Source organism: Myiozetetes cayanensis, unplaced genomic scaffold (genome assembly GCF_022539395.1).
Source record: "Myiozetetes cayanensis isolate MyiCay16 unplaced genomic scaffold, myiCay2020 scf2-11, whole genome shotgun sequence".
NCBI lineage: Eukaryota > Metazoa > Chordata > Aves > Passeriformes > Tyrannidae > Myiozetetes > Myiozetetes cayanensis.
The window spans coordinates 47097482-47124396 of record NW_026087411.1 but is presented as its reverse complement, the minus strand read 5'-3'; the positions used below and the strand labels follow the sequence as shown (position 1 = coordinate 47124396).

The following is a 26915-nucleotide window of genomic DNA, read 5'->3' as shown; positions in this document are numbered from 1 at the left end:
GTCCCACGCCTCAGTTCTGGAATCCTTCTTAACACTGGTCTGTAATGCTGCTTGCCAACCTGGTGATATCCTTTTTTGCTGTGATAGCTGATACCTCAGTCACGTCACTCAAAACAAGAACCAATGTTTGATGACAAAAATCAGAATATATAGGTAAGCCCCAATGGTTTATTCTCTCTTTTATCAGTCTTGGGTTTTCTTTCTCTCGTGTTGTTACCAGTGGAGCTGTAAATCAGTTTGGCTTAAGCTGCATCTTGTCAAACTTAAATGCAGCATTTTTCATATTTAGGATTAGGTGAGTTTGGGGAGAATGAGAGGCTTGATGGTGCATTTTTTAATACTGTCAGTTACCATTGCAGTGGTTCTCTCAGTGGATGTTGAAGAGTGCTGCTTCCCTTGCCCAACTCATCAAGGCTTTCCTTCTCCAAGTCATCTTGGAGTTGCCGGATCCATGCAGGAGGTTATTTCCCATGCATAAAATCGCTTTGTGTCATTTGTTTTGGCCATGCCTAACAAGGTGAAGGTAGAACAGAGCTATTCTGTTTGGAGGTTGCTTTTCTGAGCCATATCAATGATATATTTCTAATTTGCATTTGACAGCAGGGAGTGACTTCGGTGCCTGGTCTTGGAACTATTGCCCACTTTTATCTAGGCATTTGTAGGTAGACTGACTGAATCCTACCTTGTTTAGAGCTGGATGCATGATTTGCTTCACCAGATTATTTTCCTAGTAGGATACTCTACTTCACCACAGGAAGTGCTGTGAGAACAGCAGGGCCCAGATGAGTATGTACAAATGGCTGGGCCAGGAGCAGAAACTTTGTACCAGTCAGCAGTGTGACTCCTTGTGAAGGGAGTCTTTAAGAAATCCACCTGCCAGACACAGTGCCACCCAGCCCCTCTTTGAACTGACTGTAGAGAGGATGGTGGGAAATTGGGAAAGCAGGCCCAGTCTGGATCTAAGTTTTTTAGTCCATATGAAACTTATGTACTTTGTTACCAACTGTTTAAACAAAAGTGCTAGGAAAGAATTAATGTGGAGGGGGTTGAGATGTATTTTTGAGATACAACCCAATGTCTTTAAAGTTTACCTGCTTCTCAGGCAGGCTTTGACTTCAGTTTCCTTGGCCCCAGATGACTGCACACATCCTCCTACTGAGGAAGGCTGTGAGTGTGGTGACTGCTGTGCGCTTTTGTGCCCCTGTTCCCCTCCCCAGCTCAATGTGGAGCCCCTGCAGCTACAGAGGTGAAGGTCTGGTATTGGGGTGGTGCTGTGCTGGGCTTGAGGTAACAGCTGTGAGCGGCCACAGGAGAGGAGTTCTTGTTAACTTGTTCTAGGTGTTCTTGACAGAGAAGAGGATGAGGTAGGAGAAGAGAAAGCACATCTGTGTGACGTAGGGAATGATATTAAAGGATTGGTCTGCAAAGCAGCTTTCACAGCTGGTTAGGCCACTCTTGCTCTGTGGCTGATGAGATGAGACACGGCTCTGTTTCAATCCCCAGGCCAGAATGGCCACCTAAGCTGGTTTATTTCCTGGAGTGTATTGAGATGAGGTCTTTAAATTTTCTTTTCACTGTTGCCTAAGCTATTTAAATATATTTCCAGGCCATTTTTCACTGGTTTTTTTCCCTGTCTTGAGAATGTTAACCTTATGCTTTTCTTTCTGAGTGGAAGCTGCTGTTGTCAGCAAAAGATACAGGAGTAGCTGGTGTCTATCCACAGGCAGGACAAAGTACTATTGGAGTCTAATATAACTATTTATTTGAGGTGCCTGCAGTGAAGTCTACCTAAAGTCTTACAGGTCTTCTGTGCTAAAATTAGCTGGTTTGGCCATAAGTACTGTATATTATGGCTTCCCACAGCTATTCCCAGTGCATAATTCTGTAGTGAATGTTTTTTCTCTTCTGTATCACTGCAAAAATGTGGTGAGGTGACAACTCTGTTCTCTAATGTAGGCAGGGAGAAGTATTCCTTGGAAATGGAAGACTGTGGAGAGTAAAAGGTGATACACATTATGCTGGAGTTTTCAGAAAAGCTGTTCATTTACTGCTACATTAGTCAACATATAGACAATTCTTTTTCACAGTATACTTACCTACTCTTTACAGATCCTGGCTAATAAACTTTGCTCACATGTGGTGCCCAGTCACTCTGCACTACACTTGTATGTTGCTTGAATGTTGGTGGAATTTTCCATCTTTGTTTGCTCCTTAAAAATGCCTATTATTTGAGGAACTGACTAGCCTAATTAAAACAAACAAAAAGGCTAAAGGGCTGTGGCTTGTCAGGGGCTTTTCAGGAGAAAAGGAACATATAAGTGCTCTGTTAGGGGTTAAATGCAAATTTTGCCTGGGTGAATTAAGGTCTGATTTCAAATGAATCCTCAAAAATAAAGCTTGCAACATGTAGTTTAATAATTTATGGAGTTAGTCTTGACTTTTGGTCAAATGTCTTTGTTACTTAAGTAACTTTGCTGCCAACTAAATATATCAGTGCTGCAGAGAGGAGCTAGTTGAGGTTTTTGAGGTGGTTTTGATGACAAAATGCCAACCCTAGATGACATTTTAGAGCATGTTGGAGAATTTGACAGGTTCCAGAAGCAAACCTTTTTTGTCCTATGTTTGCTTTCTGCTGCCTTCACCCCAGTGTACGTGGGTGTTGTCTTCTTTGGGTTCGTCCCTGAGCACCGCTGCTTCAGCCCCGGGGTGGCTGAGCTGAGCCAGCGGTGTGGCTGGAGTCCGGAGGAGCAGCTGAATCACACAGTTCCCGAGTGGGATGGCCGTGGCTCCAGTTACAACAGCCGCTGCAGGAGGTACGAGGTGGACTGGAACGCAACGGGTGTCAGCTGCACTGACCCTCTTGGCAGCCTGGTGGGCGATGGGAGGGCTGCTCCCCTCGGTCCCTGCCGCGACGGCTGGGTCTACGACACCCCAGGGAGCTCCCTCGTGACTGAGGTAAAGACAAAGACCGTGTCCCCTCTGTTACAGGCAAACTGTGGGTTGTGGGAAGGGGTCGGTGTGGCCGTGGCTCTGCTAAAATACCGCCCGCTTACCTGGAGAAGGGATTGCCTCCCGCTGTGAAACTTGCGCCAGGGGCTTTACAAGTCATCTAGTCTCTGCCCTTGCTCTGAAGTGTTGCCTTGGCTGCTCAGGAGGCTTATATCTCCAGCTGGGGAGCAAAGCATATTTCAGCAAATAAATCCCCAGGTAGATAAAGTCCAGTTCTGAATGAAACTTCAGTCACATGAGAGGTCCGATTGGTGGAGGTGTGTAAACAGTGCAGCTTGCGGTGCTGCAAGCAAATCTGGACAATGCAAAGGTCTTAATTTCTTCCCTCTACTTTTTTTTTTTTTTTTTTTTTTTTTGGTGAATAAAGTCTTTCAAAGTTTGTTTCAAATATGAATGAATGGCAGTCGGGGGGGCGAGGGGACGGTAATGGCTTTCCACAGTTAAACAGCTTAAGTCAGGAATAAACTGCAGAAAAGCTGATGGCTGTTTTGTGTTCTCAGAAGAGGCTGAGAATAAACTGAAAATGGTACTTAAGCTACTTGCTGTTCTTTAGCAGTTTAGGTGCTTAAACTTTAAAAATAAACCAGTAACTGGGATGACAAGCTATGATTTCAGCATTATAGAAAGTTCCACTAAATTTGTAGGGATCATCTAGGTCAGCAGGTAAATTCTGTGCTCTATTAACTTCAGAATTTACAGTTTTGTGAGAGGTTGGAACTAGATATAAGATGTTGTACTGTAGGTGTATGATATCAAAGTGAGGAAGTGAGGCACCTCAAATGAAGGGTGACCCAGGGCCTTCTGCACAGCAGCAGCTCACAGGCACATCTTGCTGCAAAAGGCTCCAGCAGGTGCTGTGGTTTGTATGACCCCACCATCATCTCATGAGATTGTTGGAAGCTAAAAACTTGCAGTCTGTATGGGTTCATGCAGTCATGCTGTCACATCAGTTGTCTTCCCTTTCGTGCTGAAGGGGGTGCAAGACTGGGCTCATGGGCCACTTCTTTCATGGGATAACCAGACATGTCACATGCCTGTGTGTGCATTTTGTCAATGAGTCCTTTTGCTCTAACAGCTAAGCAAGGGAAAGGGTAGCGCAGTGTAAGAAGTGTTACTGTGGCCAAAGGAAATATTTGCATATAGAAGAATATTCTCATGGAAAGCCCCACAGAACATTAGGAGAAATATCTGGTTTTGTGTTCAAGTGTGTAGATTCAATCAAACTTAGTTACCAGCAAGATGAGAAGGGATCCTCAGTCATGTTAAAAGAGGTTTTTGAAGTAACTTATTCTTAGTAGCTTTTTAGTAGGTTTTATGTAAATCTACAGGTAAGATATGACAAGTCAGACCAGATGGCAAATATATGTGGATATCCATGCAGTATAAAGCTTTGTCCTGGATACAAAATACCTGCTTTCCAGATGCATACAAAAAACTGTTTGAAAAGCCCAATGTGACCATCAGATCCATGATGGTTTGATCAACAAAGGCCAACACAAGTTAGGGTGCCAGTTTTGTTGGGTAATAACTCGCCTATGCTCTTTCCAGCAAAGAGATGAAACGGGAATTGGAAAAACCAGTAAGGTGCTCCAGGGCTTGTTCCAGTTTTTAATGTTGGACATTTAGCACACAGAAACCCTACTAACTTAACTGACAAAACAAGTGTTGACTCAAACAAGTTTAAATCTTTTAACTGAAGAGAAGAAGATTTGTGGATGTGAGCCAGCTCCTCATTTCAGCCTTTTGCCTCTGACTGTGGTTGCTCCTTTAGTTTGACCTCGTGTGTGAGGATTCCTGGAAGTTGGACCTCTTTCAGTCTGCTGTGAATGCTGGGTTTCTTATTGGCTCCGTAATCATTGGCTACATCGCAGACAGGTATGTGTGGGCCGACAGCAAAGTCCTCTGACCTCCCTTATTGGTGTTCAGCAGCCAAACTTAGATAAGGGTTGTGCAGCTGGTATAATCTCTGCTCTTCTCAAAATAAGGCCGGCCACCTGGATGTTTAGTCACAGTATGAGGAGCAAGTACCCTGCTTCTTGGGTTATACCTGGTGGTTGGCATAGATCTGCTCAGCGAGTCCTGCAAAGCCTGCAAGGACCATTTTAGTACTGTGCACCCCAAACTTCCTACTGTGCCACATCAGAACCCTGGAGTGTTGACCAAAGCCAGGAACTGCTGTTTTGAAGCTCCCGCTTGATCTGTTACACTCTGTGTGGCTACAGCTTGGGAACATCTTGCTTCCTTTGGAGAAACTCAGAAATTGTTTGCACAGAGATTGCCAGATGGGTGCAGCAGCAGTCACTGTGAAAAAGCAGAGATCTCTTTAGCTGTTCAGAGCCAGCAGAGTCAAACTCCCTAGTTCAGGCACCTGGCGTTAAAGAGGAACAACTGCCAGGATCTGAAGACCCATTTCCCTCCTTGTTCCCCTCTTGCCTAGGACTGTTAAAATAGCAGGCTCTGAGTTGCTCCAACTGTGAAATGCAACCCCCTCATAATGAGATACACACATACCAGAGTTTTGAAGATTAAGATTGTGCTATATAAACCCTTTATAAAATCTAGTGCATGTGGTAATATCAGAGTCATAATATCAGCTTATTTTTCACCCCAAATGTAATATATGTAAATATGGGACTATTCTTTCTTTTCTGAAAGTTTTTGCAGAATTGCAGAGCAACAGTGACAAGAACTTTTCATAGATTAGAAAAGCAGATAAATGAATAATGAGCAAAGAATAAAAACATGTCTCTATCCCTTGTATAGCAAAATCGGATGTTTTTCCCCTTCAAAGATACACAAAAGTCTTACTACTTAAAAATGCCTGTGCTTTCATGACTAGTGTTTTGCTTCATGCATATTATTTTCCAATCCAGGTTTGGCCGTAAATTTTGCCTCTTAACCACAATTTTTGCAAACATTATCTGTGGAATCCTTCTGGTCTTTGTGCCCACCTACCTGTGGATAGTCATCATCCGGTTCCTGCAAGGGCTGGTCAGCAAGGGCTGCTGGACTGCAGGCTACATCCTGGGTGAGTTCAGGAACTTCTCCCAGGCATAAGACTATCTGTAGAAGATAAAGGGAAAACCTCAACTAAAAAAAACCTGAACAAAAACCATTAAAAAAAAAATGCCTCCCATGGTGTTTTATCAAGGAGTTTTCTCCCTCTTTGACTTCTCAGGATTTTTTTCAAGAACTGTCATTAGGGAGGAACAATAGTAGCTTTCAAAGCTCCATCAAGTTGTGGTATATGAGGGCTGTTACCTTGAGACAGGCTTTTCCCCTATGGCACAGCTCACCTTTGCGGATCTGGGCACCTGGGCTCCTCTTCCTCCCATCGAGCTCTGGCTGGGGAAGGTGATGGCCCCAGGCAGACTGTATCTGCTCCAGACAGGATGATGACAGAGGAGGCTGGAAGAGGGTGGGGAAAAGTTGAGGCATTTTTATGGCACAAAGAGCATTAAAGGCCAAACAGAGGCTTTACAGCCTAAAAATAGCTGAAGAACCTGTAGCCTGTACTTGCTGAGAAAGGCAAAGTGTTTGTATATCTGTGTATCCACTTGTCTGAATGGAGGTTAAGCCATGAGAGGAGCCAACCTCTGTGGATGCCTCTCCCAGTGCCCTGCACCAATTGTGTCTGGTGGTGAAGCACTGCTGTGTTGCCAGGTTGGGTTCGGGACCATCTCAGGACCATTTTCTGGTGCAGGGTGGAGCTCCCTGTGATTTCTCTGATTTCTCTGAAATGGAGTTCAATCCCTTGTATGAAATACCCAACACCAAGCAATCACTCAAGCAGCAGATTAAATATTTTAAATGCTGACTAATAGAGCCTTATCTGGACTAGGACATCAGATGGCTCTACCAGATAGCTCTGAGTGATGCAGTTCACTGTGATAGTGGTAAAAACGTAAATGTCAATGCCTCCATTAAGTGTTTTAGTGGGGTCATCTTACTTGTGCTGTTATATAGTGTCTGATATAAATAAAATAAAAGCACCTATCCCACAGTGCAGACTATCTTCTGCTAAGACATGATTGCTCTTTCCAGTGCATTTCCAGATGCTTGCTTGGCCTCTTAAATCTTTTCTTTCCACAAATGAAATCCTCATCATCTCTTCTGGGGAACTTTATGCCATTTCAGAGCACAAAGTCCCTTTCAGGACAATGACTTGCCCTGTCCTGATATTTTCCCTCAGTTACATCTTATTACTTCTGGATTCTCTTGAAACTCTCTCATAAAAAAGATGTCACCCAGAATCAGGCCCGAAGCCCCCTAAGGGTTGGCCAACACTGCCTACCCAGGGAAGGGTACCAGGACAGAACAACCTTGTTACCCTGCTCTGATGGGGCACTTGTCTACACTTCAGCTGCCTTTGGCTCAGTCCTACTGAGCCTGAGGAGATGTCTTTGTGCATTATTTGGCCAAGCAGTATTAGTTAATCTGTAATTCCAAAACTCAGTGCTTCCTTTAGTTGCTTAATAGCTGCTCTCTGTTATTTTCCTAATCAGTTTGATTTCTTGAAATCATACAACTGCACACAAAATGTTGAGTGCACTTGTGCCTGCCTGCTGGAATAGTTACTTTTAACTCTGTATCAACAAGACTTAATCTGTGGGTCTATGTTTTTGATGTGGATTTGCAAAGTGCAGATGAACTGTGATGCCATCCTGACCAAGGAGCTCTGTGCCATCCTGTGATACAGGCTTGCATGCTTGGAGTGAGATGCAGGCTGAAAGGCACACTTTGGAAACAAAATATTCTGCTTTGTTATTATGTTGGAGCCATTGTGTATGTAGGCATTAGATTTTACCATGAAGTCCATCTGTGCACTTTTGTCAAATGCTTGATTTACTCAAAGGTCTCCATGACAGAGGACAGTACTCAATGTCTTAGGACAGTATAAGACCAGGAGCTGGTGTTTTCTTCTCCACTGAAGTTTGGGTGACAGAAAAGCAAACCTTTCCCTATAAGCATTAGGGGATTTTTTTTCTCTAGACATGCTGGGAAGCCCATGATCAACCAAGATGGTTTCTTCAAGGTGTTGATATGGCACTGGTCTTCCAGTGTCCCCACATAGCAAGTTACTCCTGTGCTGAGTGGTCGTGGCATTCACCTGTCTTTGTGCGTGTTTGCAGTGACAGAAGTTGTCGGTCCACAGTACCGGAGGACGGTGGGCATCCTCTACCAGATGGCCTTCTCCGTTGGGCTCCTGGTCTTCGATGGCATCGCTTATGCCATCCCTCACTGGCGGTGGCTGCAGCTCACTGTCACTCTGCCGACCTGCTTCTTCCTTCTCTACTACTGGTAAATGGGCTTCTGTTGTACCTCTGCCCACAATCCCAAAACAAACCAGCTTCTCCTGCATCTGAGGCTTGATACTGAAGGAGACTTGGCATTCCTTCTTGGTCGTGCACACCTCTTGGTGCAAAGAAGAGGTTCACAGCAAAAAGGAGAGGGAAATATAGGACCCCTCAGCAACTGAGACCTTATTGAATCTTAGCCTGTGCACCTTACCTGACCTGTATTTAAAAGACAGATCGCTTTGAAAAACACTAGAGGAAAAGAAAATGAATATAATTTATTTTATTTAAGCATTTCATAAAGGAAAATAAGTCCCTTGGCATAACTTAGTGGACTCTACACTGAAAATATGGTTGAGATATTGTCTAATGCTAACATAACTGTAACATGTTGTTAGCATGTTATTTTAAGGAAAAAAAATGCGGGGTTTTGTGGTCCAATCAAAAAAAAAAAGCATGTGGTCTCACCTTAATTTTTATTTCTCCCTTCTCTTTTTAATTGATTTTTTTTGTTTGAATGCTTTGGATTTTATAAATTTTCTGGATGTGTCAAGGGATTAGGAATAGTAGAAAAAAAATGTTGCCTTCTTCCATATTTTTGAGTTGGTAAGCCAGTTCTAGCTTCTTTTCTATTACTTAACCTGTAATGCCACAACTGAAAAATGGCTCCCTAAGAAGAGCCATTTGTGATTTGTGGTGAATGGGATGGTTAAGATGATAGGGTCGTGATATCAGCCACCCTTCCCTGATTTATCCTTAATAAACTCTTCTTTGATTAAAGTCACTACCTCAGCTGCTTCTCTTCTAATCTCAGCTGTGGGATATACTACTTTTTCCTGATTGTGGAAGTGGGAAGTAACAAACAAAACCCACCCACCTAAACAAAAAAGCCATCTGCCTTAATTCAGTCAAAGCACTCTCTCCGAAGTCTCCATACATGGAAGCACTGTGTGGGCTTTATGTTTTGGTATATAATGTCATCCACTTGTGTTGCAGGTGCCTCCCAGAGTCTCCCAGGTGGCTGATATCTCAAGGAAAAAATGACAAAGCTATGAAAATTGTCCGTAATATGGCTAAAAAAAATCAGAAAAAGTTGCCTTCCCATTTTGAGGTGAGCTCAGCATTTGCTTGTGCATGTAAATAAGCATCACCTTCTATCAGTTCCTCCCAGTAGAAACCTAATGCCCTATGTACTGGCTCTTCCATAGGATATTAAATTTGAGGAGGAAGATTGTGGAAAGCAGAATCCTTCACTAATTGACCTTGTCAGGACACCACAGATAAGAAAAAACACACTTATTTTGATGTACAACTGGTAAGAATATAATGTGGGAGAGCTGTTTTTCAAGCTCTGGTTTGGAAAACTCCTGCAGGACACCGATCTCTGTTCTCTAACTGACTAACAAACCCAGGGTTTTCTTCTCTGCCCAGGTTCTCAAGTTCTGTCCTCTACCAGGGGCTCATCATGCTCATGGGAGTAGCTGCTGGGAACATGTACCTGGATTTCCTCTATTCTGCACTTGTTGAGTTCCCAGCCGCCTTCATCATCATCGTCACTATTGAACGTGTTGGGCGGCGCTACCCCTGGGCTGTGTCAAACCTGGTGGCTGGTGCCGCCTGCCTTCTCACAGCCCTGATCCCTGAGGGTAAGTCACCTGAATGACACCCGGTGGGAGCTTCCCACTCTGTCATCCAGGTCCTCCATGCTGCTTAGTGAGGGTCCCTGTGCTCATGAAGTGCTGACTGTTCCCATTCCCTCACTTATGTAGGTCCCTTAAAAACACCAGCTGACATGGGATCAGAGGTCCCCCAAAATAACACTGTTATACTGATTGACACCTGCTAAATCACTGGGATACTTTCAAATGTGTTGAATGCATTTCCTCTGCAGATATACATTGGTTAAAAATGATTACTGCTTGCATCGGGAGAATGGGAATTACAATGGCTTTTGAAATGGTTTGCTTTGTAAGCACTGAACTGTATCCAACGTACATCAGGTAGGTGCATCCTCCCCCCAGTTGGCATTTGGTCTGGAAACAGTTGAGGCTGATGTGTATGTTGTGTTTTACGATAAGTTATCCTCAAGTGTGTCAGAGCTACAATTAAAATGCTTTAAAAAGGTAGGTTAATAAAGAAAACAAATGTACCTTTAGAAAGGGGAAAACACATGACTGAAATCAAGGGAAAAGTGGAGAAAACCAGGGTGGGTGAGAGATCTGAAGTCCCTCACAGTGCTTGGTTTTGTCCTGCGCAAGAGTCAGAGTTGTGATCCATCCCCTTCCAACTGAAGTACTCTGGCACTAACATGATCCCTTTGCTACTGAACCAGGAATCTCGGGGTGATGATTTGCTCCTCCTTGTGTGATGTTGGTGGAGTCATCGTCCCGTTCATTGTCTACAGACTGGTGGAAGTCTGGCATGATCTGCCACTGATCGTCTTCAGTAAGTGCCACCTTACGTCCTTGCTGACCTCTCCCAGGGTGCACCAGTGGGACCTGAATTTCGAAGGGAGGGAAAAACCACCGAGGCAGCTGCTGTAAGTTCAGCAGAAGCCTCTTGCTGTCTATGAAGCCATAGCTTTCAGTTTATGGCAACCTGGAGCTTGTTTATGCTTTCATGTCTCCTTTGCCCTTATTATTTCTCCTTGCGTTTTAAAGGAAGTCAGAGGTGAATACAGGTTTGACAGGTGGCAAAGAGCTGAGAAAAAATTTGAGATTAATATTTGATGGATTCAAAGCTGATGAATTACTGTTCTTCTGTGAGATATATTGTCTCAGTCCAGGAGCCAAACCCTCAAATTTCACATAACTACAGAATTGCCTGTTCAAGGGAATACAAATACAGCTGTTATGCTTCAGCTTTTCCTACAGTCTGTTAACTGGCTATTTTTCAGCTATTTGGAAAGAGGTTGGTAAATATATGCAAGATAAGTGTTTGCAGACTAGTGACCTGAACTCTCAGTTCAGGGTCTGCAACACTTTTCTGAGTCTTTAGATCAGCACATTATTTATAGAAAAATGTGTTGAATAAAAATATGCAGTTTTTAACAGACAGGGCATCTAGAAGGTGCTTAGTAGATTTAAAATATATATGCCAAATATGTACAAGCTGGGTAAAAGAAATTATTGGTGGAGAAGTTAATCACATTTTTTAGGAGACAATACGTTCTGTATGTATTTTCTAATCTTATGTGAATAGCATAGAAATAGAATAGGTTTTCTGCCATACTCTTGCAATGGAAAGGGTTCCTTCTGCTATAAAACCTTCCTCTAAAGACAGAAGGATTGCCTGTCCAGTCTGAGGTGTCCTAGTTTGGTGCATACCTCACAAGAGAACTTGTCTTGTTGCTGTCTCTCTATGGTAGCCACATCCTCCAGAGGAGGCATGGCAGCTTTGCATATAGAGGCTTGAGGTGCACATCTTGTATGAAGAAGATAATAAAATGCTGTTGACACGTCCTTTCTATCAGGCTGTGGTTGGTATATGCTCACAAGCCCTTTGTGTCTGTGTTTGATTTGAAGCTATTCTTGGTTTGACTGCGGGTGGATTGGTGTTGCTTTTGCCTGAAACTAAAGGAAGAGTTTTGCCTGAGACTGTGGAGGATGTTGAAAACTTTCACAGGTGAGTCATGAAGATGAACTCTTACCAGCTTTCCCTTGAAATTGGGCAAAACCTCTGTCCAGAGGCCCTTGGGGAAGCCCAGGGGTTACCTGGCTGCCTTCTTTGTTTCCAAGAAGTTGCTGGTTAATTTTGAGACTCTCACTGGACAGACTTTGGACTCCTTTTACCACATGTTCACCTAGGCATCTGAAAAAAAGTAGCCCAAGCCTTTACTGTCTTGTGAATAAAACTGCACTAGTCTCTCAAATGTGGTGCAACACCATTATAAACATTATTTGTGTTTAAAAAAACCTTAATAGCAGAATAAGAAAAGGACAGTCTCAACAGCAACTTTGTGTGAAGCACCTGCATCTACTAAGAAGCCAGAACAAACCTGGAAGAATAGATAATTTTCTTGGGGCCGAAGCAGAGCAGGTGAAGAACTTGAATTTAGGTGCTCACCAAACACCTTCATTCCTGGTTGATGTTCATGTCTTGTTATTCTTGCAGGCAAAGTGCTTCAAAGGGCAAAAAAATTTATCTCCATGTCAGAAGCCCAGAACATAACTGAAGAAGGCGCAATTCTTGCCAGGTAGTCTGCTTTAGGGCAGTAGCATGGAAAGGTAAATTGGAATAAATACTCTTTCAAAAGTCTTGCCTCCACCTCATTTTTAATTATTTATTTATTTATTTTATTTTCTCTGCATATTTTTTTATTTACAATGTTTAGGGTTTTCTGAGGGGATTTTCCCTATTGCTACATAGTTGCTTCCTTCTCTGTACACAAAGATAAATATATTTTATGGCTGGGAAATCTTGTACCAGCTCTGTGGACTTCGACATAGGGAGAAATCTTAACTTGGGAATGGTGGGATCCATCCCTTCATGAAGTCTGCCTTTGTTTTTCTTACAAAGCAGTAGCATAATATAACAGAAGCTTATCTCTGTTGGGCACTCAAGGTGACTACAAACCTGATTCAGTCATGTTACAACTTGCAACAGATTTGCAGACTTTAAAAAAAAAATGTTATTTTACTTTCTCCTATTTTATTGGCTAGTCACAGGGATGGATAGGATGGGCAGGAGGCAACTTCAGAGTGTGAAAAGGGGTGCATAGCTGAAAGGCTCCTAATATTTCATAAGGCAATAGCCTTATAAGTGTGCTCTACAGGGACCTTCCTTTGGAGTGATCTGGGCTCAGGCTTGGGGACATGCAGGTCCCTGCAGGACTAGGGATCCTGTGTCTCTGGGAACATCAGGGACAGCACTGGGTCTGCCAGGAGATACCCAGCAGCTTTCACAGATTACCCAGTCCATCCCAGTGAGCAACTCTAACAGACTTGTGGTTGCAGAGCAAAATAAGCACAATGGTCCTGTGGTTCCCCTTTGCTGTTTGTGTTGCTGGGCCCTGTCACTGCTGGGGAACACTGGTTTTCAGTGAGGATACTGTGAGCAAGGAACAAGATACTTCTACCCTTAGATGGTCACCTGCAGGGACAAAGCTCTCATCTGAGCAAATCATTGCTAGACTCTAGCAGGCAGGGTGAAATTCCCCCAGGATTGCTTCCCAGTGTGGCAGTATGGTGACCTTGCCCTTGCTTTCAACTGACCTGACCCTCAGTTAATGTTCAGTGTTGCTGTGAGGGCCCCAAAGGCAGGAAAGCACGTTGTCCTGTGAGGGCAGGGCCATGACAAGGTTGCCCTGAGAAGGATAGGGACTGATCAGGAATGACATGAGTTTGGCCCAGGCAGTTGCAAAACTAGTGTTTGCTTCAGGGTCAGAGGGGAATAAGCTTGTCCTGAGAGGGCCAAGAGGGACAGTGGGGATGTAATTCTGTGTCTTACAGAGTTGGTGTCCTGCTGTGCTTGCATAGATGTCTCTGCTCTACAATGAAAGAAATCTGTTGGATCAGCTGACTTACAGTTCATTGATGCAAAACCTGTTGAAAACTCCTCAGAAAGAAAATGGAGGAGGCAGTAACATGTCAAGCAAAGCAAGTACTGAGATGAATAAATGAGTAGCTACAAAGCTGGCTCTTGAGACCCTTACCCATTGCACTGGTTTTTATTTCCATGAGCACTGCTACTGCTGGGGTAGGGACTACAGGTGTGTGGCTGTGGTGTGCCTTTGCTTTGCAGTCACCTACAAGTGATACTGGCCTTTGCTTCTTGGGGGCACCTTAATGAGCAAAAGAGCAAATGTGCTTCATTCATTTCCTTACTGGTGACCTCTGTCTATTTATGGATTGCTTCCTGGACTTGGGAAGTCTAAGAGATATGTAAAATCAGGTCCAGTTGCCCATGGTTGCTCTCAAAATGTGGAGCAGCTTTGTGTCCTGGGTGGGTGGTAGCAGTAGATCTTCTCCAGGGCATGAGACAAGCTCACATCCTGCCTCAGCTCAAACAGTTTGCCAGCTTCCCATCCTCTTAATAGCAGCTGAAGCTTGTCTGTTCCTGGGGCTGCTGGAGCATAACTAACTCACTGGCAGGGCTGTCTCTGGAGCTGGGGAAGGAGCACTTCCCCAGGAAGGGCAGGTATACCACCACCTGACCCTGGCAACCCAGGGAGCATGCAAACAGGGCAGTGTCCAGGTCAATGAAAGTGGGACTGGCCCTTTGAAAAGACCCTGTCCCTCACCTAAGTACTAAAAAGTGGACTTTATCAGAGCTGTGCCTAAAGAGAACATAAAATCTCCATGTTTCATGGTACTCCGGAGCCCTCACTAACTGGGTTTTGGAAAGAGTTGCTGTTCACTTTTACAAAGTTTCTGGTTTAGTTCGTGGCATCATCTGATGGTCAGATGATCTTGTGGCCAGGGGCAGCACTTTCTAAGCACTGTTCTTGTCCTTTGCTCTCGCTGTCAGCGCCTAAATCCAAATGCCAACATGTAAGCATAGCTGTTATTTGGACACTTCAGTGCTCCAATCCCATCCCTACTCTATGGCACTGTGTCATCCTACATCCTATTAATGTTCTAAAATACTAAGGAATTGGGTCTCTTCTCACAACTGGAACTGATCAGGATACAAACTCAAATCCCAAGAATATATACAAGTTGATGAATATGATGTGAATCAGATGTTAAATGCTTCCTAAGGGCTGTGAAGAGGACCCTTCAACCTTCAAAAGAACTACAGCATTTATTTTCCAGCATGTTATTGAGGGAGATCTACTTTTAAATGCCATGTTCTTTTTTTTGGCTCATCTTTCCTCCCTGCTTCAGATCTTATTCCTTACAGCTGTTTGGGAGTTTGGCCATGCAAATAACCAAACTCAGGGCATTAAGAAAACATTAATATGCTTTAATATGCAGGGCACAGCATCCTGTTATTGTTCATCCTGCTCCCAGGGGGTGTCCATGATGGGGCTTCCTCTGCCTACCCCATCACTGATCCCCAATGATGATGTAGTTGCATGCAGCCCCCCCACGTCCTGAGGCTTCACTGCCTCCAACTCCTCATTGACTTCCTTTTCATTTTCCAGCTTGCCTAACATCCAGTCAAATTCCAGAATGCCAGATCTTAAAAACTAGCCTGGGCTTAGAAAGGCTTTATTTTTGTACTTATTTCTCTGGAAAAAGAGGAGTAACCTAGGAGGGAGAAGGAGCTTCTGTATGGCCTGGGCTCCTGAAATGGGCAGTGCTCACTGCTGGGTAGGAGGAGCTCTCTCACAAAGCTGACCTGCTGGGCATCAGGATCATAGACAAACCGACTGCACCAGGATTTTTAGGAATGTAGAGGAAATGATGACAGTAAATCAGCTACTGCCTATGTGCTTATTTTCATGCAGAGTCAGGTGGACCTTGGAACAGGTGCTTTGGGCTCATGACTTCATTCCTGCTCACTATAGAAATGAGCTATGAGTGAGCAGCCCAAAGAGATTTTTGGTTTTATAAGAAGTAGAAGAAAGTGTTCCCTCATGAATTTCCCACTCATGACATATGAGTTGCTGCTACCGGATGCCCTGGGACGCAAGAAGCATTAATGTGTTTGGAAGGCAAATAGAAAAACTTGCAAGACAGTCCATGAGGGAGTGAAGCAGGAATGTGGGCAGACAACCTCTGGCTTGGGAAGTCCTCAAGCCTCAGAGTGTCGGCAGCTGGGGGAGTCCAACAGTGAAAAGATCACCAGAGTGGGGCAGCTCATCCCCTGCATGTGGGGCTGAGGGCTGGGCTTGTTGAGGCTGCTCTCCTGGCCCCCTTCTGCCTCCCTGCCCCAACAAAGGCAGAACCAGGGTAAAATGGGCCATTACTTGGGGGCAGCTTCAGAAGTCAGAATGTGGAGATAGATCACTTTTTCTTTACTTCTCTCTTGCCTGTGGAATGAAAGGGGAAAAGGCAGGTAATGCACCTGGTGCCTAACAGCATGATCCACCAAGTAATCCATATGCTTACATTCATTGAAAACTAGGTTTAACAGATTGATGTCTTATCACTGGCAATTGTTCAACTGAGGTTAGATTATTTTGAAGAGCAGCAGAATAAGGAGTAAATTGGAGACTTTCTGTGACCTTGTTGCAGCTGTGCTGCTGTCTAGAAATCATACGACAATGGTACCTTTAGTAACTTTGATTCTGGCATTTCCTACTGTAAAATCTCCTATTGTAGGTGGTTTCTAAAGTCACATCTGTGTGTGTGGTTGCATGTATGATTTTCCTAATGTTTCCTAGAGGCAAACTCTCACTGCTCTACCCTGTGCTATGTTGCCATCTCTTTCTGGCCAGGCTAGGTCCTTTTCTTCCCACATCCAATTTTTTACCAGGACAAGTATCTTTTGGCTTCCCATGAGCTTCAGTAAATCCAAGTGACTAGTTCAGTATCTGTGGAGCTCTACCCTCACCCTGGAAGGTACTCTAGGAGGTGCGAGTTGTGCCAGAAGTCAAAAGCACTGAAATCACAGGACATTCACTGCGTTGCTCCACAAATTTAAAACCACATCTCAGCCAGCTTTGTCTCTGTCAACTGGGAGCATCTTTGAGGCCATCAGCAGTCCCCTCACTAATCAGTGCTTTTCAGATGGCCCATGAAACCACCCTCTGCTCCTTCTCTTAATGTCTGGCTCATGTGTAAGGTGTTTGTGGATTGTGGCCAGATCATACAAGAGAGCCCAGAGCCTGATATTACTATCAGGGATGGGTCACACACCAACCATCCCCTGTGTGCAACAAAACCCCTTAGATCCCCAGAGATGTATAATAAATGGGCTTTTTAGCAGATTTTGCAGATGTAAAGGAGAGTCACTCTGCCCTGAAGTTGCTTAATGCCATACCTGTGCAGATTTTCAGCATCTTCAATGGTTTCAGGCAGAGCCTTTCCCTTCATTTCAGGTAGGAGCAAAACTAAGCCACTGTCTATTAGAACAATCACAGCTGCAATCACAGAACAAGGATCACAAAGGCAATGCAATGGTCATGCCCATGTTTAAGTCCAAGTTACTAATTAATTCTCATTAAGACATCTCTACCCTAATGATAGAATAAGGACTCCTCAAAGGGGTAATAACACTTGGCTTTTCATCTTTGTGATTCTTATTTTTCAGAGTAATTGCTGGTATTTCTGAGGTACATCTGAGTCCTGGAAAGCCATCTTGGGGCCCAGACCCAGAGAGGATCTTGCTTTGGTCAGACAATGCCAAGGAAACATGTTTTGTCTCTGGTTGTCCAGCTGACGTGGGATTAAGGTGACACTGGCTAGCTGTACTTTCCTCTCTTCAGTAGATTAGAACATGCATAAAAGGTTACTACCCGTCCACCTGGCTAGTTTCATCTTCTGATTGGTTTTAGACCCTTCTATGACCACACTGAGGGCAGGTGGTGCATGCAGGCACACTGGTTTGAACCTGTGCAATAGTAGGTGTTCAAGGCAGCCCTTTTTTCAGGATAGCAACATTAGGGCTGACCTGCTCCTCTGCCATCCTAAATTGCTATGGGATCCTTGTCAAACTGGACACTGTGAAGTGGCATGTGACATTCATGCAGGGAGACAAGAGGTCAACCTGCTTGGAGCTCAGGTCAGGTAACCACACATCCAGAGATGTTTCTCCCTTTGAAGGGACTCAGCAGGCAGAAGTCAAAGCTTGAAAGGACTGTCCCAAAAGCATGGGGTGCTGTTCACCACAGAATGGGCTAAGGGGTGACTTTGCTGCCACTTCCAAACACCCAGATGGAACAGACTTACCAAGCTGTATCTTACATGTGTACATATGTGTTTGTATGGTTCTCCCTATTTTTTTATTTTTTATTTTTTTATTTTTTTAAATTTTTTTACTTTTTTAATTTTTTTTTTTTTTTTTAAAGATGGGAAATAGATTGCTAAACTAATTAATCTCGTCTTTGGCCAACCAACCCACCTCGCAGCTCTCTTACCAAAGATGACGAGGGGCAGTTCGTGCCAGAGCTCCGCCAGTCTGTACACAAGGAAGGGTGTTATGATCCCACCAAGGTCACACAGGGAGGAGCAGACTAGGACTCCCAGATTCCTGCAATGCACATGCAAGTACACACACACATGAGTACAGATGTCACCAGCTCTGCCAGGGGTGTCTTGTCCAGCTCTGCACCCCAGTGCCCTCACTGGACCCACAAGGGTTAAAACCCCTGCTGCACCACCCAGCATCTCTCCTCCACCTTCTCAAAGTGTGTTTTGTACAAACAAACTCCTCTTCCACTGCAGTGCATCCTCAACTGTGAGCCAGTCTCTTGGTCTGTCACAGAGAAACAGCCAGTGCTTTTACCTGCTGACAGAAGGTGGTGCACTTACCTGAGAAATGTTGGATACAGCTCAGGATTTACCATGCATATAATTTCATAGCACATGGTAATTCCCATCCTGCCCAAGCAAGCTGCAGTCATTTTAAGCCAATAAAGAGCTGGAAAGACATTGTGCACATTAAGGTTGGTATACAAAACTATAGTTTTCGTCTGCTATTGACATAAACCAGCTTTAAATATTTAATTTCAGTCTCTGTACGTTCAAATCCAAACTTGGACTTAACATGACATGCTCTTTGACCTGGTATCTGCACACTTACAATCTGATTTGATGCTATTTTGGAAATTTAATTGAGCCCATTTCTCAAGCCTTTTGTTAGTAGGTATAAATGTAGGTAATGGTGGGACATAAATTAGCTTTTCTAGTATTTACCTTCATTGGATCACAATACTGACATGGGCCAGGTTAGCAAAGAGTGTTTTCTATTTTCCAGAACAACAACCAAGAGACAGGGAGAGAATTCACTGGCAGAGGAGGTTTGCACAACTCACAGTCTGGGACGAATGCCGTAACCAGGCAAGCAGCCCCGGTCATCATGTTAGCTGCAGCCCAGGTGTAGCGACGGCCAATGCGATCCAGTGTTAACATGAGGATGAAGGCGGCTGGGAACTCCACAAGAGCCGAATAGAAGAAATCCAGATACATGTTCCCAGCGGCTATTCCCATGTGCATGATGAGCCCCTGGTAGAGGACAGAGCTTGTGAACCTGGGCAGAGAAGAGGGTGCAAATGAAGCCAACCTCCCTGGGAGAGAGTTTATGCAAAGAATTGAGATTTGCAGCTGGTCAGGAGCAAAACAGGCTTAAATCAACAATGACGATTTAAGGGCACCAGATCACACACTTCCATTTGGCCTGCAAAAGCTTTCCTGATCCTTACCAACTGTACATCAAAATGAATGTGTATTTTCTGATCTGAGGTGTCCTGACCAGGTCTACAAATGAAGGTTTCAACTTTTCTCCATCTTCATCTTCAGAACTGAGATTCTGGGAGCGTAAATGACAGGACAAGAGATTACAGTGGAGAGGGTGGTGAGCATTATAATGAGTATTTTCCTCTAGACCGATGGGAGGATGAAGCAGTAAAGTACCTGAGGGCAAAATAACTTCTCCAGAGTGTTGTGGGGAAAGGAAATATGAAGATTTATACAGGTACTCTTCATATCTCTGTAGTCATGTGTATGGCATGAAGCAGCATTTAAAAAAATAATAAATAAGGCTGTTCTGAAGTTTTAAGTAATGAGGTTTGTCAAGTTTCCTCTTGATTGATGCTACTTAAAAGAAGAATTTGTGTTATCTGCTGGCTATTTTTGCAAGCCTCTTTTTCCCAAATATGCTCTGCGAGGGTCCTAGGCAAAGTAAAGAAAATTCACTTGCCTTTGCTTTAGGAAACTCCAGTGATTTTGACTACCAAACTGCTCCCTACTCTAAACCCAGCACACTCTAAACTCATAACATTATTTTGCTAGAGGCTGGCATGTGTGCAGCAAATGCAGTGCAGTCACCTGGAAAGCAAGAGGTAGCTTCTTCTTATTTCCCTTGGCAATGCGCTTAATAACTTCCATAGCTTTATCATTTTGCTTTTGAGCTATTAGCCACCTGGGAGACTCAGGCAGACACCTGCAACACATGTAAGCATGACAGCTACAGGGAAGGAAAATGCACTGGTACACAGAAAATGAAACTGGAGCTGAGTTGCTCAGGCTAGAATTCCAAGGTTTATTGGGGATCCATAGGTGGTGTTGAACTCTGTGATAGCTATGCCTGCCAGTGATTGCACTCTGATTTGTGCTTCACCTGACCGACAAGGTAGCCTGAATTTAATTTTTTTTTTTTTAAATCTAAACCCAGTTTGTTCTAGTTTTGAAACATTAGTCTGAGATAAATCCTCTTGATGTATTTTAGAAATAGCTAATAGCCTGTTGATATAAAAAAGAACAGCTGTAAGCCAGATTCTTAATTTCTTCCATGTTAAAAATAACCTTTAAAAAAAAGACCAAACAAAAAAACCCTCCCAGTTCTGTTCCCTGATCGAGTTATGGAGTTTTCTAAGGAGCATTTTTATTCAAATTTATAAAAAAAGAGGAAAAAAAAAAAGAAAAAAAAGTGTGTTGCTTGCATTGAAAAATAATTATAATCAATGAATAAGAAACTCCCTTCTCACGGTAGCTCAAGTACTGTTCCAGAAATCATTACTTATTATTTTTTGATGTATAGCAAGGACCCCAAACACAGAAACGTTACAACATGTTGAAGGTAGTCCCTTGCTCTCAGGTAATTCAGAGTAAACCTTTGGGCAGAGGAAATAGAAAAAAACCCAGATGTCATCCAATATAATCTTGGAAATCCTTCATGTAACTCTATTGCTGATGCCTACAGAGAAACTTCAGCTCTCAGCTACAGTCCCCTGGTTTAATTGGTGTGGTGTGGCATTACTGGCAGCTGCAAGAGCAGGCACTTACCAATAGTAGAGAAGGAAAAAGAAATTGGGCAGTGTGACCGCGAGCTGGAGCCACCTCCAGTGTGGAAGTGCATAAGCCAGGGCGGTGAAGATGAGGAGTCCTAGGGTGAAGGCAAGCTGGTAAGTGATACCCACTGACCTCCGGTAGTCTGAGCCAACAAATTCTGCAACTGCAAAGACAAGTCATATGAGCAAAAATAGATGGGTTTGGAGATCCAGGGGAACACAACTCTTGCCAGCTGAGACCACACGTAGCCCCCATGCTCAGCTGTGCCCTTGTGTTGTGGCACACTGGCGTGGGTTAGGGTGGGAGAGCAGAACTGGTCTTGTTCCCTGGTGTAAATCACAGGGCAAGTCCTGACTCTTACTCCTCCACCAGTCAGCTGGGGACTTCACCCCTGCCTTTGTGGGTGTCAGGCCCTCACTCCATCAACACAGGGCAAAGGTTGCTTTCCTCAACACACTTCTTTAATCTAAGAACCAAATGGCCAAATAAGACACAACTAGGGAACAGAGCCTCTCTACCCGCCAAGCATGTGATGCAGCACAGAAAAAATCCTTTTGACACCAAGGCTGTAAAACACAAATGTTATCTTTCACAGGAAGGTGCCATACATCTTCACAGTATTTTCAAGTTGTTCTTGTCTCTAGATGTTGCCCTTCATTTTGGCACGTGCTCTCCAGCTATGAACATTCCCTAGTTTGTAGGGGATTAGGAATGCCTCCTAATTATTCAATTTATGTCTATGAGCTGGTGCAAGCTTGGGTCATAAGCACCTGTATTTAAGCAGAGAGGTGCAGTTTGGCAGTAAATAGCACAGTGTCACTGTCTGCTCTTGTTATACACAGTGCTTTGAAAATCAGATGGCACCAGTGGGGGTCAGCCCTGCTGCTAAAGAGAGGGGGCTCCTGCCCAGAAGGTGTAACTGCAAACTGCCTTAACTGAGCACGTAGCCTGTCAGCCAGCTCCCCTTGCTGACCAGTCCCTGTATCAGGCGGAAGATCACTGTCCAGGTGTAGCTCGGTGCAAAGGCCATCAGAACGCCCGAAACTGCATTGATGAGGACTGTGACCAGAAGGCAGAGTTTGCGGCCAAACCTGCAGAGGGAAAGAAGAGAAGAACAAGGCTCAGCCCCTGGTAGGGCAGGGTAGCAAACCAAATGGTTTGAAGAGGCTGGAGAGGGTCCCTGTCCCCCTCTACTCTGTTCATTTTGAGTTGGAGTCTATATCTACTCTTCCTTTTTGTGACATTTTCCATCTCAGTAGAAGCTCAGGGGACTCATTTGTCTTGTCTTTTCGAGTCATTACTCATTTCTGGTTAATGATTTAGCTAATGAGTTCAAGAACACTCTGATATGGCTCCTCAGCCCGTCTTTCAAAGCTGCAATAGCTTTTTATGAGGATCTTGTTTGCTAACTGTGATCTTTGCATATTTTATCAGCCTTGGCTGAGTATTGAGCTCTTCTTGAATAGAGTTTGTACATCCTGGTTATTTGTCATTCTCTGTATCACTGTGACTCACTGATAGTCAGAAATAGGCAGTTTCCAAAACAAACAAGCTTACTGGAACACTGGAAAGGCATTTCTTTTCTAGCTGACAGAGATATATATTCAGTTAAAAGTATGAATTATGAAAACCATTAAATTATTCAATATCCACTAATAAAAATAGCATGATAATAAATGCCAGCCAAAATAAATATATTTTGTTCTCCACAGTAATATCAACTGATTTATGACCATCTGGATACAGTTAAAATTAATGTGAAACAAATTTATTGAAAAGATGAGCAAACAGTTTTAGTGCATGAGTTAAAATTTCATCTTGGACTCTGAGCTTGCACTGGAGTTTGTACCTGTGAGAGAAAATAAAACCACTTCACTTGTGAATGTGCAGATTCCTCAGGGCCCTAAAGCGGAGCAGCACCACAGCATTTCCATGGATTCGTGAGTCACAGTTTTAAAAGCAGGGCCTTAGAAACTACCATCCACCCCTTTGTAAGTGACACATAGACCTTTTGAATCAACTTTTGACTGCATTAATTTCCTCTTCAAATCATGAATCTTTTTCAACAACATTCAGAAAGCAGATAAGCAGAGGAAACAGTTAATCTCATACCTGTCTACATACTACCTACCTGTCTGCTATGTAACCAATACTCATGGAGCCAATAAAAAACCCAGCATTCACACATGACTGGAAGAGGTCCAGCTTCCAGGAGTCCTCACACACCAGATTAAACTGCAAGGGCAACCACAGTTAGAAGCACAGGAACATTCCCCACAAACTGTTTGACAGTCCCCCCCCACATGACTGTTTGATGAGGAAGGAAACCAGTGACACCAATGAGAAAACAGACACCAGAAAAGAAACCCTCTGACCTCTTAAACTGACATCTGCAATACATCTTGTCCATATTTTCTAAAATCATGTGAAAAAAGTTACACCCTGAAAAATGATTGCGTAATGACACATAAGGAGAGCGAGAAAGGGAGAGAAACTCCCAGTGAACAGATAAATAAGTTCAGAAAAATCTCTCCTCCTCATCCCCACCCATCTGCTTGAAATTTGGAGGACACTTGGAGCATCGTTTCCTTCCCAGATGCCAAGACCTGTCTCAAACCATGTACTGCCTTGCTGCATGAAAGCAGTGCTTGTTGGGTGTGAAAAATGGAGGTGGTGCCGAGACCTGCTGGGGTGGAGCCAAGAGATGCCTGTCTCACACCCCCTCAGCACTGTCGAAAGTGGATTTTGGCTCACTTTTCTCTGCAGTGAATGAATACTTGGGAACCTGCTTTTGATTTACAATTAACAGGTTACCACTATGCACCGGGAGAAGAGAGAAGGACACACGGGTAAAATATTCACCCAAGTGTGGTTAGACTTCAGCCCAGAAAGTAGCATGAATGTCTTTTTCTAACACGGACAAGTTTGCAGGGGCCATACCAAACAGCTCAGCTCTGTTTTCCTGTTGTGGACAACAGCTGGAGCGCTCTTCTCTGCCCCAGCCCATCTGTCCCAAGGGAAAATGAGATGGACTTGCTATGTAACAGTGATGACAGTGAAGCAAGGAAATATGAACACCATGCCCAAAGAAGCTGTGAAGTATTCAACACTGCACTTTCTTAAGAACAAGTTACAGAAACATCTGTTAGGCATGGTTTAGGTATAGCTAATACAGATTTGAGACTGGTAGAGAAGTAGGAGAGATCTGTCTTGAGGTCCTTCCTATGCTTCAGGTCTCTACATGGCTTTTAAACTGTTGGTATTGGTTTGCATGGTTTTTCATATTTTAGGTTATCTGATTTAGGTTCTACAAGTTGAGAGAAAAGAACGCTGCTGTTGCTAAAACATTATCTGAGAAATGTAGCCCCATCCTCTGTTTCTTATTAATTGTAAGTGGGTATCTGTTTGGATTATCACACAAATGTGCAGTTCCTCAGTTTGGGCTATGGGGTACTACCCTCAGTTTGCTGATGGAAATGAGAATAGCCACTGATGACAGGCTTAATTGATGAGAAGATGGCAGTCCTATGCTCCCAGGAAAATCAATAATTTCCCATTCTTTTTGTATATAAATCTTTGCCACAAGTGCCTACCAGGTTCTGATATTCACTACTTATTAGCTAGTCAGACTCAGACTGTACACCAAAAGCAAACTTTACTAATCCAGCATCTTCTAGCTTTAAGCTGTGCAGACAAGAGTGAATTTTCTGGACAAGCTATGTCTTACCTCTGTCACAAGGGAGCTCCCTGAGGAGTCATAGACCCATCCATCCCAGCAGGGACCGAGTGGAACAGTACTCCCATTGCCCACGAGGCTTCTGAGGGGTTCAGTGCAGCTGATGCCTGTTGCATTCCAGTCCAACTCGTACCTCCTGCAGCGGCTGTTGTAACTGAATCCATGGCCATCCCACTCAGGAACTGTGTGATTCAGCTGCTCCTCCAGACTCCAGCCACACCGCTGGCTCAGCTCAGCCACCCTGGGGCTATGGCAATGGTGCTCAGGGATGAAACCCAGGAAAAAAATCCCCACGTAAATGGGAACAAAAGTAGCAGAAAGTAGGCATAAAAAAAAGAGGACTTTTTTCTGGAAGAAATCAAATTCTCCTACCTGCTCTAAAAAGTCATCCAGGGTTGGCATCTTCGTATGTCACAACTCATTAAAATATCTACCTCTGTTGCTTTCCAGGGCTTTGGCTCTCACTTCATGCTTAAGTAACAGATGAAGTGTTTGCCCAAAACTCACAAACAAATTAATAATTAACTTTGTCAATTGTCAAGCCATGCATTGCAACCTTTGTTTCTCAGATGCCCTCTCCAAACACATTTTGGCTCTTTTCTTTTGCCTCTGTTGGTAATTTGTTTAACATACTTGAAATAAAAGATCTGATGTCTTAGATTATGGCCATTTCAGTCTGTCACTGAGCAACCATCAGTGCACAGTAAGGGTAGGTGGTAATTCCACCTGTCCAGTACTTTCACAGGGCATAAATATTATAAAAACAAATATAGTTCTCTTCCTCATATATATATATATACAACTGAAAAACCTTATCCTCAAAATTGAGGTGGACATGAATCACTGCTTGCATGCTGCTTTGTGGACATAGAAGAAGACAACACAGAGAAAACATAACAGGGCAGATTTCTTTTAGGCACTTAATGGCTAAAGAACAGTGTTGTGTCTCAGATAGGAAGCAGACCAGTCACTGCAGTACGAGCTGAGACTTCTAAGTCAGAAGTGACCAAACTAAACCTACAGGGGTTCACATGCAGCTGTCCCACACTCAGGTAGCCTAGAGTGGCCCTGAGACCTGTCACCAGCCTTTGTATGCCCATCCTGCACTCTGCCTCCTGCCCTGCACCCTGGGGGACAGCGGGCTGAGGCAACTGCAAACTACAGCCCCGTCTCACGAACATTTTACAGCTGTGTAATGTGAATTTATTAGACAATGCTAATACGTAAATGTGCCATTAAGCAGTGGAGACATCTTCAGCATCCTTTACTGAGGGGTACAATTTATGATGTGTTCCTGTAGCTGTGGTTGCATAATGTCCCTTCATGTTGTTCCCCATTCCCTGCAATGATAGAGGACTACAAGAGGTAGTGCAGCTGAACAACGAAAGTGTGGATTTACACAAAACACATCTATGGGCAAAGAATTCTGCCTGCAAATTTTTCACCACCTTTCTGCCATGTGCAAATCTTTCTAAGCCAGACTAACAGCTCCGTATCTTGGTTAGTGCTTCTGAAGGGAACTTCTGAGAAGGCTGCTGTTCCTGGGTTAATTTTTCCCTGAGGAACACTTTCTGACCTTTCTGAGTTTTATGAAGCACAAAACTAAACGATGAGGAAAACAGAAGTGATAAGTAATGTGATATTTTAAAGGGCTATTAATAACAAGTGCTGTTGACCAGCACACCTAGGAAATGCCATGAATCACAAACAAGACTGCTACTTTGCAATAAATATCTTTCGCTAAGAAAAGCTAAGAAAAGCTAAGAAAAGACCAGACCTTTGACTGTGTATAACTGAACAGTTTACCTATCTCTGTTCAGGTCTGGTTTACATCAGGAGCAGAGAACAGACTATTTCTCCTGTTAAGGAGCTCATTGCAGTAGCAGCTTTTAAACCTTGCATCCACCTGCACACAGACTACTCAGCAGTGAACGTATTTGATGCAGTGGTCATCAGCTAAAGCCTGTGTTAGCCAAAACTGAACTAAATGCAAGAAGAAGTGCACAAAATCTGAAAATCTTCTTTACTCCCTTT

General features: G+C 43.7%; 2 protein-coding genes across 13 annotated transcripts; one reads left to right on the top strand and one right to left on the bottom strand.

Moving 5' to 3' along the window:
• Positions 1–2305: 2305 nt before the first annotated feature.
• On the top strand, positions 2306–12560 carry LOC126639478 (solute carrier family 22 member 2-like). Its single transcript, XM_050314287.1, has 11 exons — positions 2306–2955; positions 4781–4884; positions 5883–6037; positions 8142–8310; positions 9303–9417; positions 9515–9621; positions 9738–9952; positions 10198–10306; positions 10639–10751; positions 11831–11930; positions 12420–12560. Exons 1-11 carry the CDS (start codon positions 2545–2547, stop codon positions 12478–12480), a joined length of 1659 nt encoding a protein of 552 aa, XP_050170244.1. The 5' UTR covers positions 2306–2544; the 3' UTR covers positions 12481–12560.
• LOC126639477 (solute carrier family 22 member 2-like) lies at positions 2821–25319 on the bottom strand. Of its 12 annotated transcripts, XR_007628807.1 has the most exons (15): positions 24873–25319; positions 23277–23380; positions 22082–22236; positions 21140–21308; positions 20183–20297; positions 19558–19664; positions 19171–19385; positions 18668–18776; positions 18274–18386; positions 17178–17277; positions 11956–12116; positions 6306–6417; positions 5965–6072; positions 3054–3169; positions 2821–2950 (listed from the first exon to the last, which is right to left on the bottom strand). XR_007628807.1 is itself a non-coding variant. In XM_050314279.1 (13 exons), the coding sequence occupies exons 1-13, from the start codon at positions 25281–25283 to the stop codon at positions 6069–6071; spliced, it is 1875 nt and encodes a 624-aa protein (XP_050170236.1). In that variant the 5' UTR covers positions 25284–25319; the 3' UTR covers positions 5952–6068. The 12 variants fall into 12 exon arrangements, 8 of the variants coding, with proteins under 8 accessions (XP_050170236.1, XP_050170235.1, XP_050170242.1 ...); XR_007628808.1 differs by lacking the exons at positions 2821–2950; positions 3054–3169 and adding an exon at positions 5010–5310; XR_007628810.1 differs by lacking the exons at positions 11956–12116; positions 17178–17277.
• Between the last annotated feature and the right edge of the window lie 1596 nt (positions 25320–26915).